This window comes from Diadema antillarum, unplaced genomic scaffold (genome assembly GCF_040938485.1).
Source record: "Diadema antillarum isolate AM-2024a unplaced genomic scaffold, OU_Dant_1.0 seq00000893_RagTag, whole genome shotgun sequence".
NCBI lineage: Eukaryota > Metazoa > Echinodermata > Echinoidea > Diadematoida > Diadematidae > Diadema > Diadema antillarum.
Genome location: NW_027271756.1, coordinates 123,021 through 143,548, shown reverse-complemented (window position 1 = coordinate 143,548; position 20,528 = coordinate 123,021). Strand labels below are relative to the sequence as shown.

The window sequence follows — 20,528 nt, the reverse complement described above, 5'->3', positions numbered from 1 at the left end:
TGCAAGCAGTGTGAAAGAATTTGCACAGAGGTGTTACATTTAAATTTGTACTCAGATGTGACACCAATTAATGTCTGTAAGTAGCATGAAAAAGATGCAAAATCATGAAATGCGTCTCTAGTTTGTGTTAGACAAAAAAAAAGCAACTAAAAGGAAAGTGTATTACGGTGATAAACATATATATCACTTATTTGAACTTATTGCCTTATTTCCTTACAAACTCATTCTTTTAATGCTGTATGTCTTACACAATAGAAAAGGTAAATATTTGTCTATTTCACATCAATTCACAGAGTAAGAAATTAGCTTTCATCATTTTCTTTCAAAGAACAAGTTGATTTGCTTACATCGAACTTGAGCAATGCTGGAGAAACACATGCTTGCACATGAAATCATGCTTGTCAGTCAAAAACTAAATACTCATAAAATCATGCAGTTTGGTTTGAAGCCCAATTAGCATCTCATCCGAGGATGCATTCCACATTAAAATTCCATGTCAGATTTGAAACAAAATCACTCAGAAAAATCTTTCTCCTTTTGCCACGTTTACGTTTTCTATGAAATTATTGCACTTGCATGCTTCTTTTCGGTCTAGGAAGTGGACATCGCGCTCCTGTATTCGCATTTCAGGCGAGCATTTTGTATGATTGTGTGCATGATTTTCCACTTGAAATGATTTTTTTTTTCTTTTGAGGGGATTGAAGTTTTAGTTACTTTACAGCTGCAACACAGCAAATAGTTCAAAGAACAGTCAAATTTGCCTAAAAAATGTTGACAAATGCATGTCACAAAGGACAAATTTTGAAAAAAAATTTGCATTATACTTGCTTGAGCATGCATTTGTTCAAGACGTGCATTTCAACTGTGATGGAAGTCAGTAAAAAATATACAAAAAAACAATGTAAGGGCTGACATGAGCTTTTGCTGTAACAAGTAATAATTATTTTGGGTGCTGTTTGTGGATGGATTACTAGGGAGCTTTAGATTTTGACGCGCGGACGTTTGAGCTGACGCTTGCGCTGGATGTTCTCCTCTCCCTGCGTCGTGTGGAAAAGTAGCTTTAGATTACGCTGGGACGCAACATATAAAAAATAAAATCGCGCCCCCATATGATCAGTACATGAAGAAGCTCTCTACGTCGCAAACTGTGCGGACGTGAAAATAGCCCAGTACGCGTAGTAAACAACTCAGGCAACGCAAGCTAAAAATAGATTGACTTTACGCGCGCTACTGCGCAAGCTCAGATCATGTTTTTTTCCTTTGAACGTCCGCGCGTCTAAAATCTAAAGCTCCCTACTATCAATCTGGGCCTTCTTTCACGAGGGAACATGCAATGTAACTTAAATGCAATCAACACAGTCAGAGCTGTAATGCAATCAACCAGTCTTTTGAGTTTAAGTGCAATCATTTATGTAGCATTAAAGCAATTAAACCATTCTTCAGAGAGTTAATGATATGATGTATTGTAGTTTTTGGTGCAATCAATAAAATCATCACTTTGAAGCAGTCAATGTTACTTGCCGTGTAGGATGCAATCACAGCTTTTAATAAACACAGTCAGAGCTGTAATGCAATCAACCAGTCTTTTGAGTTTAAGCGCAATCATTTTTGTAGCTTTGAAGCAATCAAACCATTCATCAGAGAGTTAATGATATGATATATTGTAGTTATTGGTGCAATCAATAAAATCATCACTTTGAAGCAGTCATTGTTACTTGCTGTGTAGGATGCAATCATAGCTTTTAATGCAATCATTGCAAATTTTATTTCATGGATTTCGGTGCAATTGGTGGCAATCATTCGATGAACACAATCACAGTTTTAATGCAATCATTGTAGTTTGAAGCTGCAGTGCACTGTTTAAAGCTGTCAAGACAGCAAATTTGAAATCATGCTCAGAGGTGATCCCAATCATTTCTAAGATACATGCGTTGGCATTATTTCTGTAGCATGTGAATTAAACTAAAATCAAAATCGACAGATTGATGTAAAATCGAATCATTGTTGAATGAATAAAATGAAAGTAAAAACCATCTGAAGGTTGAGTCCTCTTGCACGGCACTGTGTAGTCACCTGAAAAAATTGTTTTTGTGCTCACATGAATGAGAGATCACACGCACGACAATTGCCATTTGCTTTGTGCGTGATGTGCCACTAAACATTAAAGCTTTACATTACCAAGATACACTTTCATTTATTTGGATTGAGATCAAAATGTGTCAAAACTATTCTCTCTTTAACCCTCCACAAAGGTACAGAAGTTGATTTCTTCAGATGAAAGTGAGGAGAAATCATGCTTTTATATTTTTGTGTACCAGGCCAATGATTTTTGTGAAAGTGATATCAAACTCGTGTAGCCACAACAGGTATTGAAAAGTTCATATTTTGCTAGTTAACTGAAACTGAAACTTATTTCTTGCTTCTAATCAAAATTCACTCCAAAATTTCCCTACTGTGTCGCTCTGAGTTTAAAGAGTATATTCAGGGTATATACATGTATTCTTCTCAAAGTGAATTCTCTTGTGGAGCAAAGGCAAAAAGCAAATCAAACGCAAGTGCAATCATCTCCTCATTCATCTGAGCACTTGACTGATTGTGTGAAGATGAAGTACCAATTCCATGATTGCAAACACTGATATGATTTTTTTTTCTTCTGTGGATAATATTGACTGTTCAATATCACATACAAATATTGTATATGGTTATCAGATGGACACATTGAATGTCAATACCTGTACATGATGGATGAAGTATCGTAAATGAATTTAAAAAAAAATCTTCATATGATAACTGAGATTAGATTCTGAGGGTGAATCATTTGGACTAGAGTGAATTTCTCTTTTTTCTTCCACGTGACTTGATATGATTTGATTTGATTTGTCTTGATCTGAGGAGATTGGCATGCCATGCTTTTCATACACAGAGTGCGAATATAGTGCCTCCTGGTGCCGAGTGTGCAATTGTGACGAAAAATATGATGTTGTTATAAAAAAAGGCATGTTAAAAAAGGCATGTGAAAAAATGACATTTGAACAATGGGATAGTAACTCTGCACACTTTCAAGTATGCTGTAAAGAAATGATATTTGAACAATTGGATAGTAACTCTGTGCACTTTCAGGTATATTGTAAAGAAATGATATTTGAACAATGGGATAGTAACTCTGTGTACTTTTAGGTATATTGTAAAAGAAATGTTAACAAAATTACAACAGTTACTAATTGAATTGAATAACAGAATTCCTGCTACTCCACCGTTTTCCTCTCATCTATCAAATTTTTTCTTTTCTTTTCTTTTCTTGCTAGAAATGTACCCCTGTAATCACGCTCTGTCCATAAAGGCATGGGAGTGTTATATATGGACTGTGTATTAATATGGATATGCTTTACAAACAGATGAAACATTTGAATGGAAATTTTCTGCTTACTTGAAATACGTAGCAGGTAAATATTGCTCTCAACACTGATGGTGGAAGAAAATGGGGCACATGTGAACTGTCGAAAATTGAAAATCGATGACAATATGAGCATGGTACAATAGCAGTATATGAACATAACGTAATGTTTACTTGTGTGTATACTAGTGTATATATAAATTTGACATGTTGTGGTGTTGAAATGAACAATATGAAAACATTGTAGAGACTGAAAAACTCAATTTGTCGTGGTATGTTGTGACAGAGACTCAATACTCTGCATGGCCACAATGTGGCACGCACATGCATTTCGTTAGCGGCTGATGAATTAGTGTCTGCGTTCTGTACTGTAGGTGGACTAAAATGCGGTGGCATGTACAGTACGACGGTGATCTTGAGCGTGGCACATTTTTTGAGGCCCGGCGTCCTCGCGTCATGACTCGAGCTAACGAAAGGATACCAAAAGAAAAAATATATATATATGGTAAGAGCAAGAAGACAACTATCATGCTACATACATTGACCACTTTGTATTTCAAAGTAGGGGGAGCAGGTGGTGGAGTTGGTGAGATAGACTTAGCGGCAGACTCGATCTGTGAAGAACACATCAGAGGAGGAGGAGTAGAAATAGGAAGAAGGCAGAAGAAAAAAAAAGTGGAAGAATCATAGAATCATGCATAGAAATCATGGAGTCTCAGATATAAGAGGCCATACTGAACATCTTCATGCTGGACACGTTTACTTTGGTGCATCTGCCAAACAATGAAAGTTGGATTTTGGCATGTTCTTTTACTTCACGACTGGATTCCGCCACCATGATATCCACACCCTTCTTTTACATTTGTCATCGATGAAGCTATCAATCCCCCTCTTTTTTTCTTCCATTTTCTGGCTAAAGTCCATTCTCATAGGAATTCTTTCAAACTCGTGGTTTTGATATGCCATTTGCTTGATGAAGTACATAATCCTGTGCCAAACGCACACATGCTTCCAAAATTACATTGTACCTCAGCAGTTTCAAAAATGCATAGGAAGTTCTTTTTTGTCTTTCAAACAGAATGAAAACCCAACCTCCTTTGAATACATCCTAAATTCCCCTGTGATTTTCTAATATGGGGCATATACATTTTTCGGACTTATTTTTTTTTTTTTTACATATATCATGAGTACATCTAAATCTCTTGGTTTGCACAGAAACCTCTTTAATAGAATGGAAAAGGATAAAATCATATTTCCCTTGTCCCATTATTCTTACAGTTGAAATTATTTATCAAAGATTATTTTTTGAAAGACAGAGGTCAAGCTGCTAATGGTACAATTACCAATGGAAAAAAAAAATTTTCACATGTTCAAACTATTTGGAAAGTTGTGAGGTTTTAACCTCATCTGAACTGCATATAATATGATTGTGGCTCATATCACAGACTGCTGAAAATATATTCAAACTTTCAGATTCTAACACTTTTTCCCAACCAATTTTGATCAAGAATTTATTTGTTTCATTTGTTCGAGTTTACCTTACATATTCATGTCCAACTTGAACGTGAGAGAGTGGTTCCTCCTTTAAGTTGCCCCCTCGTGCATTGCATGTTAATCCCTTTCCACCAGCCTTGGCGATACATATCTATTATACCACGAGTTTCATTGAATGTGCCCTGTCATTGATTTGATAGCCTCGGGTAAACTTCAGAGTGATGCTCAATTTGTTGTAAAAAAAAAAAATAACACTGACCTTTCCTGAACTATCCCTGATGGCTAAGGACAAGGATAAACAAGGGTACAATTCTTGGAAAAGGAAATCCTTCTTGTTTTTGCAGTTAATTTTGAGTGGGTTTCATGGTGGCAGACAATGTAATTTACATGGCACAGAGAGTGCACAGGCCTGACATAGTTATCATTTCGTCATCGGTGATGAGGCATTTTTTTTTTTTCACTTGTCACTGACTACAATTCATGCTCGTTCCTGGACATCCAATGATCTTTGCAAGGGAATATATATATATATATATATATATATATATATATATATATATATATATATATATATATCTTTTTTTTTTGGGGGGGGGGGGGGGTGACAAAAAAGGCATGCCTGGTCTCGTAATAGAATGGTGTTCAGTTTCAAAACTTGTACATTACTAGCTTCTTGGCTTGGACATGAGTGGTGTGCACAGCTGAACAGCCTATTCCAACTTCCATTTACAGTTGCCTGGAACAAGTCATGCAAATGCAAGAGAGAATCTACACATTGATGCTTGACAATAATTACCATGTCTTACTTACGCTCGTTGGAAATTGCTAGTATCTAGTCACAGAAACAAGAGAAAGCTACAATGAAAAATACAAGCTTTGGAAAAAACAATCCTGCAAAAAGAATAGACTTGCACTATTTCAAACTGTTGATGAATGAGGGGGGGGGGGGTGTGATTCAAAGACATGCATTCATTTCACAATCTGCCATGTATTCACATCAAAGCAAGACCAATACAGAAATAAAAAAGAGATACATGTATTGTACACATAATCTTGACAGAGCTGTTTCAAAGATTACAAATCATTGAATGTTCTGTCAGTTTCATCCAAAATAGAAGTGCTTTGCAATGTACATGTACACCTTAAAGCCATTGTCATGCACTTAAAAATTTGATAACATTTTTTGTACAGTTCTTTCTCAACTAACAGGATAACAGACATTTCTCTGCAGCGGATATGAATGAGTTTAGGACTTGATGAAATGAGAATCATACATATCACACAGGCGATGGCCTTGTTTCACTAAGATTTCAAAGGGGCAGTGATCTGTTTGGAGAGGGATGGGTTAGGGTCAGTGAGGGTTTTGGGTGAAGTGTGCACTGAACCCTTTTCGTGCCAGGAACTTTGAACAGTGTGCACATTCCTCTACACACAGCAGACAAAGGGTTAGGCATGATACACAAAGCTTGAAATATACTGTACATGCAGTATCTGGCAAGACCGCTTCTGAAAGAATGTTCGTGTTTCTATGTAACTTGACACAAAAGCGTATGATTTTGTTTTGATTTTACAATATTTACATGTGCTTTTGTTGTAGTATTTCTTTTTTTTTTACTTATTTCTTTTTTTAACTTTTATACTATCATCGTTATTGAGTTCTCCCTTATTCAATTAACTGATAAATCTATGTACTCTCTAATTCAAATTATCATTATCTACATGTTAATGTAGTGAATCTTTCATTCACTCACTGATAATCAATAAACCTGAATGTAACACTGCACTCTTGGCAAGAAGATATATGAATCTTGTCATTGAGTAGATGAATGATGTCTGATGTGCTAGTATTTGTGGGCAAAATCCATTCCCCCAAAAGGTACAGAATTTCATTAGCACTATGCGAGTGTTTGTAACTGACTGTGTGATGTCTTCATTTATGGGCGAGGTTGGGTAGGAATGATATATCTCTTATAACCTTGTCAGACAGCACTACATTAACTAATTCAATATAAAATCTATGTGTCAGGGAGGGGAACAGAAAGAGATGGGGGGGGGGGGGGGAGAGAACGCAAAATTGATAGATCAAAAGATAGCATGATGGATACAGGAAGAGAATGAAAGAGAGAGGAGATTGATAGACAGATAGTCAGATTAATATATACATAAATACATAGATAGGCAGACAAGTAGAATGACGAGGAGAGAGAGAGAGAGAGAGAGAGAGAGATAGATAGAGAGAAAACTTATGGGCGGATATCTTTTGCTCGCAGTATCATGTGTGCTTCGGTCCGTGGCTACATCCGTCCGATAACAGTTTTTATGGCTCGCATCGCTGATGACATTTTAAGTACACATACAGTGCCACAGAATCAATTAATTAGATTCAGGAGACTAACGCAGTGACCTTGACGGGGGAAGATGGCAGAGGCTTGGTGTGCAGCTAAAGATGTTTAAAAAAAAAAATCCTATATCATTTTGAAAAACCTTATAGACGAATGTTCACATGATTAAAAGACCTGGCAATCGTGCGCTCACAGTCTCAAGCAATTCTAGACTGCGAGCACAAGAGTGAGAATAATTTGATTCGGGTTTGCTATATTTCACAAATTTTGAAAAATTAAGATATGAAGCATAATACAGAGTGTGGTATATATTCCTAGCTCCACATTCTCTACTGAGGAAAAAAATCCTGTGGACATTAATTGGTTAATCATACCATCTGAAGCTATGTGTTTTGATATCATATAATATATTGCATAGCGCTGATGTGACTAGTGATGTGTCATATGTTGTGTTTCCACTATACACTGTGCTGTTTGTGTAACATGCCTTTGCACACCTGCTACTAAAGACATGATGGCAGACAATCATATTTCACAATGTTGATTGAGATTTTTTTTTTTGTTTCCCTATAAAAGCATTTGGTTTCCTTTTAATGGAGGGGTATATAATACGTGCATGTGTATTGAGTATGTGCGTGTATCAAAAGTCACATTTGTGCATGTCCGCTTATCTCTTTAGGTGTATTTGTCTGCTTGCCACATTCTCTCTTTTAAAATTCGACAAATCACAGGTTTTTAGCACGCGGGAGAAGCAATGGTCGTCTCCACACATCGCAGCAAAAAGCCGCTCTCGGACAATTCTTCCCCAGTCGACAGGTTGATTTCGTCGTCACGGTAGCAGTGCATTGTGTGGCATCCTCGCCGTACATATAAACAAGGCACAGATTCACTATAGAAGGGCACATGGTAATAAACACTTGCAATAAACATTCTGCAAATACTTCTTGTGATTGCATTGCTTGCAAATCTCCTCTTCTCCTCATTTTTAAAATCTTTTCACACTTGAAAGAATAAAGAAAAGAAGAGAGAAACTCCAACTTCCAGGACTGCTGGATTTCTGGTTGCTGGAAAGAAAAAGGTTTGGTGTTAGATCTAATATTCTTCAAAGCTGCAAAGGAAGACAAGGATACTTAAATAAACATAGAGAAAGTATGGACAGATTGTGGGAAACCATAGACACAGTTTTATCTCTTGATCTGAATCGTGCATATACATTGTACATGAATTGATGGCATTCGCTCTATTCTTAACAAACAGGCCTATCAGACTAAGAAATATGAAGTGCATGCTTAAATAAGGTTTATATAGTAAACATGTACATATATATATACATATATTACATGTATATTCATATATGAAATAATTCATTACACGTCATTGACATACATGGACAAGATATATAACTCTATCTCATAGAATTTACATACTAGGGGATTTACAGAATGGGAGGAAATTCAAGGTGCAAATTGTGGTCATTAATCTTATCAACAAAAAAAAAAGAAGATGCTTAACAGGTTAGGTGCAACAATAATAACTATAACCTCCCAAGAGGACACTTATGGAGGTGGCAACTGCTACTGCTCTCTAAGCGAGTCCCTGGTCCCACAGACGCAAAATCTAGAAACACTTTGGTCCAAATCACCAGCCTCATCATGTATAGGATTATAGTTAGAATTCTGCTAAATGTGAGCGACGAAAGTCTGTAGTACAAGAATGGTATCTTGATTTTCTGGATTGAAACCATGCTCAAATGCCCTATTTAACTCACTTCACAAGGCATGTTCCCAAGATCTGGGAGCAATGCCCTAGCCTGTAGTAGAAGACGTACGCATCAGACCTGCCTATCAAAGAAAACCCAGGCATCTATTAAAGTAACTACGATATTCAAACAGGGCTTGCAAAAAAATCATGATATCATTGCAGATGAATGCAATAAAACTGAACGAGGTATGCTAACTGCTTTTGTCCCTGAATATGGGGATATCCATATCTGTTTTGCTCTGATATAAAAAGAGAGAGAGAGAGAGAGAGAGTAAAGTAGAATGTACTAACAAACCTATAGGACAGGCAACAAAGATGTATTTTTTCTTTTGTTAACACAATATTCTTCAAACCAAATCAAATCAATCGAAAGATTTTTTATGTTACGTGGAGTCGTTTCTACAAAAATGCAAGTGGACGGACATCAAGCGGTGTATATTTACCTCACTGTTGGAGCGCATGGCGAAGAGGTTTGCCATGATGGAAGAGAAGCCGGGAGCAAGGCAGCTCTGGGCGATGAAACCCAACTTGAGCTCGGCGATGCAGATGACATCATCACCCTCTCGCCAGTTCCAGCTGGGAATGTTCAACAGGTGAGCCTGATGGCAATCGACAAAAAGACAGTCAAAAAGAAAGAAACAAACAAACAAACAAGCAAAAGATAACAAGAGACCCGCGGGTCTAGCGCTCACCTGAGTATCGCAAGTTCACCTTTCACGCAGTCACTAACCTAAATTATTCACAGCTCTACCAAAATTTGACCAGGCATTCTCAAGTAGAAGATGAAAATGTACAATAAAGGCCCAATTTTTTTTAAGATTCCTTAATTTGGGGGGATTGAGGCCCCCTGGGGCCCTCTGGGTGGGGCATGGTGCCCATTTTGATAAATTGAGATCCTGACCCCCTAGGGATGCTACCTGCCAAGTTTGACAAAAATCCATCATGAGGTTTTCAGGAAGAAGATGAAAATGTACAATTCAGGCCCCCATTTGGACCCTTCCAACCACCCCCCCCCCCCCCACCCAAGAGGGGCACCCCTGGATCTCCTATGAACAAACTTGAAACTACAGTCATTAATGTACTCACTCATAGTATTATCTCAGCTCTATAACTTCTGATTCTAGAGAAGATTTATAAAGATTCCTTCATTTGGGGGGTTTGGGACCCCTGGGGGCCCCCTGGGTGGGGCATGGCGCCCATTTTAACAAATTGAGATCCTAACCCCCTAGGGATGCTACCTGCCAAGTTTGGTGAAAATGGGTCATGGGGTTCTCAAGAAGACGATAAAAATGTACAATTTAGGCCCCATTAGGACCCCTCCTCACCCCCTCCCCTGGGTCCCAAGGGGGGCACCCCTGATTCTGCCATGAACAAACTTGAAACTACAGTCATCAATGTACTAACTCATAGTATTAACTAAGCACTATCACTTCTGGTTCTAGAGAAGAAGATTTTTGCAGAATCCTTAATTTTGGGGGGCTTGGGCCCCCTGAGGGCCCCCTGGGTGGGGCATGGTGCCCATTTTAACAAATTGAGTTCCTAACCCCCTAGGGATGCTACCTGCCAAGTTTGGTGAAAATGGGTCATGGGGTTCTCAAGAAGAAGATGAAAATGTACAATTTAGGCCCCATTAGAACCCTTTCCCACCCCCCTCCCCTGGGTCCCAAGGGGGGCACCCCTGATTCTGCCATGAACAAACTTGAAACTACAGTCATCAATGTACTAACTCATAGTATTAACTTAGCTCTATCACTTCTGGTTCTAGAGAAGAAGATTTTTTACAGATTCCTTAATTTTGGGGGGTTTGGGCCCCCCTGGGGGCCCCCTGGGTGGGGCATAGTGCCCATTTTAACAAATTGAGTTCCTAACCCCCTAGGGATGCTACCTGCCAAGTTTGATGAAAATCGGTCTTGGGGTTTTCAAGAAGAAGATGAAAATGTAAAAAGTTTACGCACGACGCACGACGGACGACGGACGACGGACGACGGACGACGCACGACGCACGACGCACGACGCACGACGGACGCCGGACGAAGGGCGATCGCAATAGCTCACTTGAGCCTTTGGCTCAGGTGAGCTAAAAATCAAACCTACGGTCACATAAAATAATTTCAAAAAGAAATTCTATCCTGACGTTATGTTTCTTTAACAATGATAACACAAAAATCAGAGAAGTAAATCTGTGAAATTTTTTTGGGAAAAAAATTGGACACTAAAAAAAAAAGTTTTGAACTCATAGGCCCGAATTCACGAAGGTGGTACAAACGAAACCATGGTTTAAACCATGGACAAAAACCATGGAGCGCCAAGTGTCGGATGGAATATTTTGTTATGAAATCAGTCATTTCGTTGGTGAAATGATCATTTTGGAATGAAATGACAACATTTGTAACTAAATGGACATTTCTTCCACGAAATGATAATTTCGTTAACGAAACAGTCATTTTGTCGACGAAATGACCAATTTCGTAACGAAATATTCTGTGAGACACTTGGCGCTCCATGGTTTTTGTCCATGGTTTAAACCATGGTTTCATTTGTACTACCTTCGTGAATTCAGGCCTTAAAGTTTAGAGGGCATGAAAAGACAAATTGGCAACTCTGTGTGTTCTTGGTGTTGAGCGGGCTCTCCATTCAGTTTGTACACAAGCAGGGTAAGGGAAGAAATGCAGTAATAGTATTCAATAGTGAGAGTAAAACAAATGCTATAAGAAGCATTACAGCGTGTTCCTGTTATAACAAGCATGGTTATCACAAAATTCCCCCCAAATTATTATTGACATTATCTTTATATAATAACAAAATAATAAAATAAAATCCCAGTTTCACTCCCCTGATCTCATTTCAGAACACCAGCTTTACGGCAAGCCTTCAAAGGCAGTCACGTGGACAATCAAACGGGTCATCAAACCCAAATTTCCTCCAACCTTGCACAGCTTGTCTTGATAGTGATTAATGAAACACGCACACAAAAAAAACAACCTCTCTGGACAATGGCCGAATCTGATGAACACCAAGGGGATGTCGACGCTTTGAATTACCCGTCGGTCATCTGAGAGGCACAATGATAATGCCTCGCTCGGCAAAGGGAACGTAACACTGATTGATTCTCTGGGAATGCGTCCGCTAGTCCGAGGGCCAGTCGGGACCGGAAAAGTCATCAAGGCGGGTGGCGTTATGAATGCACCCAAAATTGCAAACGACAAGCCAGGGCCACCAGGAAACAACAACAAAAACAAAAGAAGCCTCATCTCGTGTCAAAGAAGAACAATGAACTCCCGTCAACCCTACCATTAAGTAATGGTCAGCGTGTGGCAAAAAACTGTGATATGGAAAGTCTTGCCAAGATACAATAACACACAGGTTATTTCAAATGGTCAACTCTCAAAGGAAATATCCAATGACACTGACCATCTGTAATGCATTCATGACAAAATTGAATATTTTTCCTTCCTCTCTATATTTTGCGGGTATGGCTTCAGCGTTACCTGCAGCAGAACATTGCATTCTTTAAAAGATATTTCTGATTAAACAGACATTACTTTTTAATGAGGAATATCAATTTGCACTATGCAAAGTAGTCTAGAAATCCAGTCAAATTCAAGATAATTTCTAGAATTGTATGCTGACAGTCTCCGATTCTAATGTTCATGTTGTTGTTTTTATATTTGTTTTGAAATGCATATTTTACATGCCACTAAATTTTCCCAGCGTGCACTGAATTGGGACAACCATCTACACAATTTCCCCTCCCATTCCTATAATGCTCTTCCTTCCGCCTCCCCTCCCAAGGTAATGGAATCCCCCAGCTCACCTTGTTGTGGTATTGCATGAGCTGTACGATGACCCTGATGTGGGGGTGGTAGTTCTTGACGGAGATGACCCTCATGATGTTGGCAGCGTCCTCAGCATCTGGATCGGGGCAGTACTTGTCACATAGAACCAGACATCCATCAGCATCTTTCATCTGGGGAATGGAGAATGACAAATATCTCTCAAAAACATCCTTTCTCCCGAGAATTCAAGTCTCAATGAAGTGTGGATTAGACAAATACATATATACACAACATTTGAAGTGGAAAAGTAAGAAAAATACAGGTTTTTTTCGCGGTCTACTGAAATTTGGACTGTCTAAACATTTTTGGTATGCATACTGCACAAAATGGATTAGGGTTCTTACCGAGCAAGATAGTAAAACCATAGACTTCCAAATGGGCATTTGATACGGCATTCCTGAACCTCTCTCTCCAAATTGATCTACAGGTAGAGTACAGTAGGTTTAACTCTCATTCCCTACAGTAACAGTCTGGCACCTGGCCGTGTGAACACAGCAGGTACAGGCTGTAGCATGCCACTGTACTGTACATTTGGGGACATAATACTACAATAACAATGACCCTGTTCAGTAATAAAAATTAAGCCTGCTACTGTGTGTGTGTGTGTGTGTGTGTGTGTGTGTTGGGGGGGGGTGGGGATGAACTTGAAAAATGTTCATCTCATCTGCACACGGCACTGTACCTTGACCCTCTCTAAGTCGACAGAGTTAAGAACAGATCCCTGAAAGTATTGGAGCTGGGTGAAATGCCGCTTGAAGAGAGCCTGCAGCTCGAGGTCTGGAACAGCTCTGTAGGAGGGTGGGAAGAGGAGAGAAATAGATGCACAAAGAATGATGATTAAAACTGGGAATTCATCTCTGAATTTCACACGTGTGGACAATGGGACACTTTGGTGAATCTGAATGAATGAGAAATCCCTGTTGCAGAGATGCAGCAATAAGCATAATTCACATCTCTTGCTCAACACTGAGATAAAAGATATGCTGATATGTTTCACGCAGAAAAAAAAAGGTGAAAAATAGATAAAGAAAAAAAGACAGTGAAAATATGTGAGGAAAAAATAAAAACAAAACAAGAACATTTGGAACAGCGTTAACGATATAACAACATTATTTGCATGGCTGAATATTGCATGGATAGACCTGTGCATCAATATTAATGCACTCATATGTTGAATTTTTTTTTCCTGTACTGATGTTTTCAGTATAAACAAAAAATGGAGGAAGAAATCATGGGACACAGAGATTGAAGTGAAAACACCCCTGCAAGCCATATACTCCACTCAACAAAAAAAAGAAGAAGGAAGATAACAATAATGATAATCAAATACATGTATGTATGTATGCATTTACAACAAATTTGTTCTCAAGATATGAAGAGTGGGATAATTGCAACAGCAAGATGGACTGTGAATTTGCCATACTGTATGTCTTGGTTTAGCTACTAGTATGTCATTCTTGGAGTAACTTTCCATCAGTTTCCAGATATATGCATACGGCGCACAGCAGATGTGTAGCTATTTATATTACATGCGTTTCAGTGCATGAATGTATAATCATGAGTTCGTACGGGAGCAACGCCGACCAAACGGGGTTGACGCATCTCAACAGCAGCTCCAAGTCGTGGACCGGCATTGGATGCCTCTACGAGCTGATGGTACGGTTGCTAGGAAGTACAGTCTCTCTCTAAACAAAGGGCTGACATTTTGCCTACATCATCGCGTTTCAATTCGGGCAAGAAAACATGCACCACACCCAAATTGTTATTCAGTGAACGCACTCAGTTTAAAGCATGGCGTGGACTCAGAAATTATCTGTGAATGCACAAGTAGAATGTAACTGTTGTTTCTCCCTTCCTTCCATCCATCCTCCGGTTACTTTTCCACCTCTTTTCTCCTCTTCTTCTTTAATATCTTCCTCCTCTTCTCCTTCATCTCTATCACCTTTGCCAATCCTATCTGTTTATTCTGTTTCATCACCAGATTGTAGCACACTTTGTTAAGGGTGCAAATTTTACAATGTTTCACATGATTGCACAATGCATGGGTGCAGTTTGAGTGGGTAAAGGACAACCCCACAAAAAAAAAGGAACAACATGCAACCCAAACAAACATCCAAAGTGGAGCAAAATTACAGTATGAATCAAGCTCTTCCAGCCGCCACGCATGTTTGTATTCAGCGGATCGGCGCAAATATTCCCTCAGTCAATCAACAGGAGCCAATCAGCATTGAGCCTATCACTGGCAGCCAATCAGTGTAAGCCAATCAGTGTAAGACAATCAGTGTAAGACAATCGGTTCAGTGCCAATCCGGCGGGTAAAAGAGGGTGCCACATTACTTTCTCTTCCACTGAAGGCGATGTCTTGTGGAACCTTCTGGAAAAGTCAGAAAACAGTACTGGCGATCTTTGTTCTTTGTTTTCATTATCATTATTTTAATTCTTATCCTTATTCTGATTCTTCTTATTATTATTATCATTATCATAATAATTATTGTTATTGTTGTTGTTGTTGTTATTATTATTATTATTATTATTATTATTATTATTATTATTATTATTATCATCATCATTACTATTATTATCATTACTACTACTACTACTATTATCATTATTATCAGCACCATCATACTTGCAATTATTATCATTGTTATCAGTATCACCATAATCATTACCACTATTGTCTTCATCATAATTATTGTCGATACTTTTACAGCAATATGAAGGGCTAAACCACAAAGACTGTAAGGTTACTCCCCAGCACAGGTTGTTTACTAAAAAGTCAGCAACAAGGAGCAAAGCCTCAGCAGATTTTGAGTCGCCCCAAACCAACCGTTCCTCAACCAGCTGCTGGTGGCACGCGGCACGAGAGCACCGTTTTTTTCCTCGTCAGCGCCAGGAATTGGGTTAGGGAGTGAATCGAAGTGTGACCGCTCATGCCACAGTTGGATCCCATCCGATGCCAGTCAGCTAGTCAGCCAGATTCTGTACCACTCTTCTCCCTCACCCTACCCTCCCACACATCCCCCTCCTCCCCTCCTTTCTCCTCATGATCACTAATCTCCTCCCTTCCCAACACTGTCTCCCATCTCTCCATCTCCCCCCCCTTCCCCTTCCCTCCTGGAATCCCCCGGCCCCTTCCTCCGATAACCCTAATCTCGGCACTCCTGTAATCCTCGCTACCCAGATATATGAAAGTGCCGGCGCTAGAATTTGCCGCGTGATGCCCACATTAGATTTGCAGTCATGCACACATGCTAGATTGGGTGCATCCCACCGCCATAAAAAGACCCACACTCACAAACCTACATGTACATGGGAGTGCAGACGCGACAATTTGAAATTTTCATCGAATTCGGAAATGTCTTGCAGGCTCTTACTTTTCTCAAGGTAAATGACCCGTCCCACGTTTTTTGTACTTTTGTCAGACCCTGGGTGCCAGTGCAAGAATGTACTACAAAGCCAAGAGGATAGACATCCAAAACAAGAGGAAAACATAGTGCATATTGCCATGAATGAATAAAGCTGATAAAACAAGTGTTTTCTGAGGCATTTTCACCCTTGCACATCTAGCAGTAGCAGGATGATAGGTTGTTGTTGTTTTTTTAACCAATCAAAATGAGATATATTCTGTCACAAACATACCAAACTTTTACAGTTGTCCCTTTTCAATGAAACTTACATCCCTATTCTGTTCATTTTATTTCCTTTTTTTTTCCATCAATCAAAGTCAACACATACACATTATATTGAATGGATTTTCGCTTTAAACTTGTGCGAGTGGATCTGGCACAAAACATAAGCCTGTAAAAAGACAGCCATACTGTGTGGGAAGAGGTATCATACAACGAAACAAGAACAAAGATCTTTGCTGCAAGATGCGATGCAGCCAACCGTACCTCCTCCTTGCTGATCAAAGATGCCCTGGATACGGGATGCTGCTCACACTCGTATCTTTTTTTCTTTCCTTTTTTCACCGACACAGACACACATACATACACAGTGGGGGAAAAAAAAGATTGATATCTTGGCAAACCCACTTTTGGTGAGGCATTTCTATGAATGCTTGCACACATACATTGATGTATACATATGATTATGTATCACGGATCCACGGACGTGGCTGTGAAAACAGCGCAGGGAACCAAAGGTCGGTGTGCCATATCATGACGCACATAATGCGACAAGCAGCCAGGTCTCTTCTTACTCTTCCTCTGCACATCTCAGACAGAGTGTTCACACCAGCCCTCTCCAAACGCATGGAAAGCGTGGTGAAAACAAGCAGACTGCAAACTGGAGTACATCTGCAAGAAGAGTGGATCGCATATCTATAGCCTTTCAAAGCCTCTTCCAAGCTTTTCCACTGACATCAAACTTCACCAGGGCTTTTGAAATGTACAATATCAGACCACATAGTGAAGACATAGCGACCAGCCTCTAATCCAAATGAAGTCACTGCAGTAATCAAACTTTCAAATGTCATCCTTTCCCCCAGTCAGAACACCTCCCGTTTGTTCATGATAAGAAAGACGCGGATAGAAGAATCTCAACATTTCATGCTATAGGGACTCAATAAATCCTATCATCCAGTGGGACCATAAAAGTTCATCTGGACGAATGACATCACCTTCAAATGTGTGATATCACTGACAGTACAATGCAGCATGTTTATTCATTTCATGCTCTACTCTCTTGTAATTGATTGCATCTCACGACCACATGCAGACGTGTGGATGGTAGTTGTGTGAGTGTAAACACGCTCTGGGCACGTGAGAGCATTATCCTTCACAACACACGAAGAGACTTTGAGATATTGCATTTTTATACACATATATATAATACTGAATCCATGCAGATGGCTTATTTTAGCAGTGGGTCTGAGAGACAAGGGTAATGCGAGCTGCAACGAGGCTATGCAGTTGACAACTAGTACAAATGTGAACAAGCTTGCAAGTGTGAAAACGCCTCTCCTTCTCTCTCTGCGATTTATCTGGGATGCACGGAGACGAGGAGTTGATGTCCAAGTCCCCATAGATAGCAATGGGGCCGTGTCAACTGCTGCAGCGAAGCTACTAGTGGTAAGGAATATTGAAGATCTAGTGACGCACTCCACACCCACGGGTGCTTGTAACGTTAGGGAGGGGGTGAAAGGGGGAAGACAGAATCGTTTCCCCCCTCTCCTCATTCTATTTCCGTCTCGCTCTCTATATATCCCTCAATTATCTTTCATTACAAGATTGTACTCGAATCATAAATGTTCCCACGCAACACCTAAATACACACACACACACACACACACACACATATATACACACTCTGGAGGCCTGAGATAATAGTTCATTGTGTTTATGCCGTGTATGACATCGTAAACAAACATGAGTGATAAGATCTTCTGTGCAAGGACCAACCATCTGAGGCCATGATGCAGCATGGGCTCTTCATCAAATGTAAATGACCAAAATCACTTTGGGGGGGGGGGGCAGTGGGGGGAGAGAAAGAGAAAGAGAAAAAGAGAGAGTGAGAGAGAGAGAGGATGAAGAAGACCCAGAAACGTTGCCCAGGATCCCTTCTCTGGGCTTGCCGTGAGCGACGCAATGCATAACTTGTCCACATGCCCAACGAGCTTCTCTCAAAGACCGATGGGCGAATAGCAATGCAACTGCGTTTTTTACGGCAGCATCACCACCAATTGGTACGGGGGCGACATCTTGAATGACGGATGAGCACTCGGGGACTTTGGCGAAGAGGAGGGACAAAAAAGCCGAGGGAATTTTTTTTTTTTTTTTGGGAGGGTTTCCGAAACGAGCAGCTGCCCGGGCACTTTCCTCCCTTTCTACTTCTCCTCCACTCTCCATTTATCTCATTTGCTATTTTCACGCGACACCCACCATAGCTCCGAGTCATTGACACAAGTGGCAAATGTTAACAGACGCAACAAATTGCTCGCAACTCGAACGCTCGGGTCTTCATCTCTCTCTCTCTCTCTTTCACAGTCACACCCTAGGGAGGGCCTCATGACTGCTTTGGGGGTTGATGAGTGATGAGAAAACGCAATCACACACACATACAAATGTACATACACTGCCCATGCTCTTGGGCAGTCGGGGGGGGGGGGGGGGGCTGGAGACTACAGGGTCCAAAAACTGTCTTGTTTCCACTTGGCTTCTTCATTGCATGGCTATCAGAGCAAAACAATGTACAAAGGAAGACAGAACACATTAAGTCACATTCAACGATCGTGGCAGTATTTATTCAAGGGCATGCATCTATCCCTGCCTCCTACTCATTACAATTCATGTTCCCTCCTTTGGACCTAAGATTTGTAAAGAATATTCATTTTATGTTAAAGAGTACGCTTCAAAAGATAAAAGAGCAAAATTATCTAGATTCATTAATATTCCTGGCAGTATAGCACAAACTCAGGTAAATGTTCAAGTGTCCATGTTGTGCATGTACAACTTCAGACTAGACCTAAACTGTGAAAAAAAAAAGACCACAGAACAGGTTTTCTGAGTTTTTCCGCACATACTGGTAATACAGAAACCGAGATAACTATATTCACTACCATCCCCCCCCCCACACACACATACATGTTTATACACTGTATGTGCATAATATATACTATATATTGGTTCCATTGCCCCATCAGACAACTACCGGTACAACACTTTCCATAGCAGATCATTTCAGCAAAAATGCCTAGCAGCATAAATCGATGTACAATGCACACAGGTTATGCCCAAACACAGCTATTTAACTGGATACCATGACGACTACCCAAACAAACCTTGTCCGTACATTCACACATGTTTACTTCTTCTTCATTTTTTTGCCATTTACTGACATGCCATGGATAGTGTATATGCCGTTTGCATAGCTACAAAGAGAAGGCCATCAATACATTTTACCATTCCTTTAGATCAATTTCCTGTTACCTTGCAAAGGCAGGATTACTTTTTTATTTCCCTAAACTTTGGCTAATGACAGTATAATGTTATGACCTGTGCATCCATGCAACTCTTGATGGCTGAAATGGGGCGGGCAACCTAGTTTACCACTGCTTGGGAATCAATGCTTAATATTTTCCATGTTTGTCATGAATGCATTTCAGATAACTGAGGTGGTGCAACAAAAAAAAAAAAAGTGAAATGGATGGGAGTGAAATTAACACAGACAGGTATCTGCAGAGATAGTTTGCAGCTTGACTATTTAACTCATTTAGGATGGACTGATTTTGCTATAACATGCATCTCCCATAGACACTTGCCCGAGTATACTCTGGACTCATCCTCAATGGGTTAATAATCCCCTCTCTCTGTCTTTAGAATGAGACTAAAATATACAGAGAAAACCTTCATAACTGCCAACAAACTCAGAAATGAATCATATGCTCCGGTGGGGACTTTAAATGAAATATCTCAGATTTTCATTTCAAAATTTGCGAGTTGCAATTATACCGATGATACAGTGTACCATTCCAATGCATGAGAGATACTACATGTATGTTTTTGACTTTACAAATTGTGATATGAACAAACTCAACTGCCTTAACCCGTTGAAGACTATTAGTAGTCCTGAGTTTACTCAGGAAGGTGTCTACAGGGAATGTGTGTTAATACCAATATCAGCTTGTCCTCAATGGGTTAATGCCAGAGATAATTTGGGAAACTGTAGCTTGGTCAACAGAAAGTGAGATTGAGAAAG

The 20,528-nt window shown here is 39.8% G+C and overlaps 1 protein-coding gene across 1 annotated transcript in view; it reads right to left on the bottom strand.

The window, feature by feature from the left end:
- Positions 1 to 20,528, bottom strand: part of LOC139740966 (calcium-activated potassium channel subunit alpha-1-like) — a 180,707-nt gene that overhangs the window by 59,208 nt on the left and 100,971 nt on the right. The window contains exons 7-10 of the mRNA XM_071651551.1: positions 13,510 to 13,615; positions 12,806 to 12,958; positions 9,435 to 9,590; positions 3,934 to 4,008 (exon numbers count right to left, since the gene is read on the bottom strand). Coding sequence (XP_071507652.1) covers positions 3,934 to 4,008; positions 9,435 to 9,590; positions 12,806 to 12,958; positions 13,510 to 13,615 — 490 coding nt within the window. The remainder of the gene's footprint in view (positions 1 to 3,933; positions 4,009 to 9,434; positions 9,591 to 12,805; positions 12,959 to 13,509; positions 13,616 to 20,528) is intronic.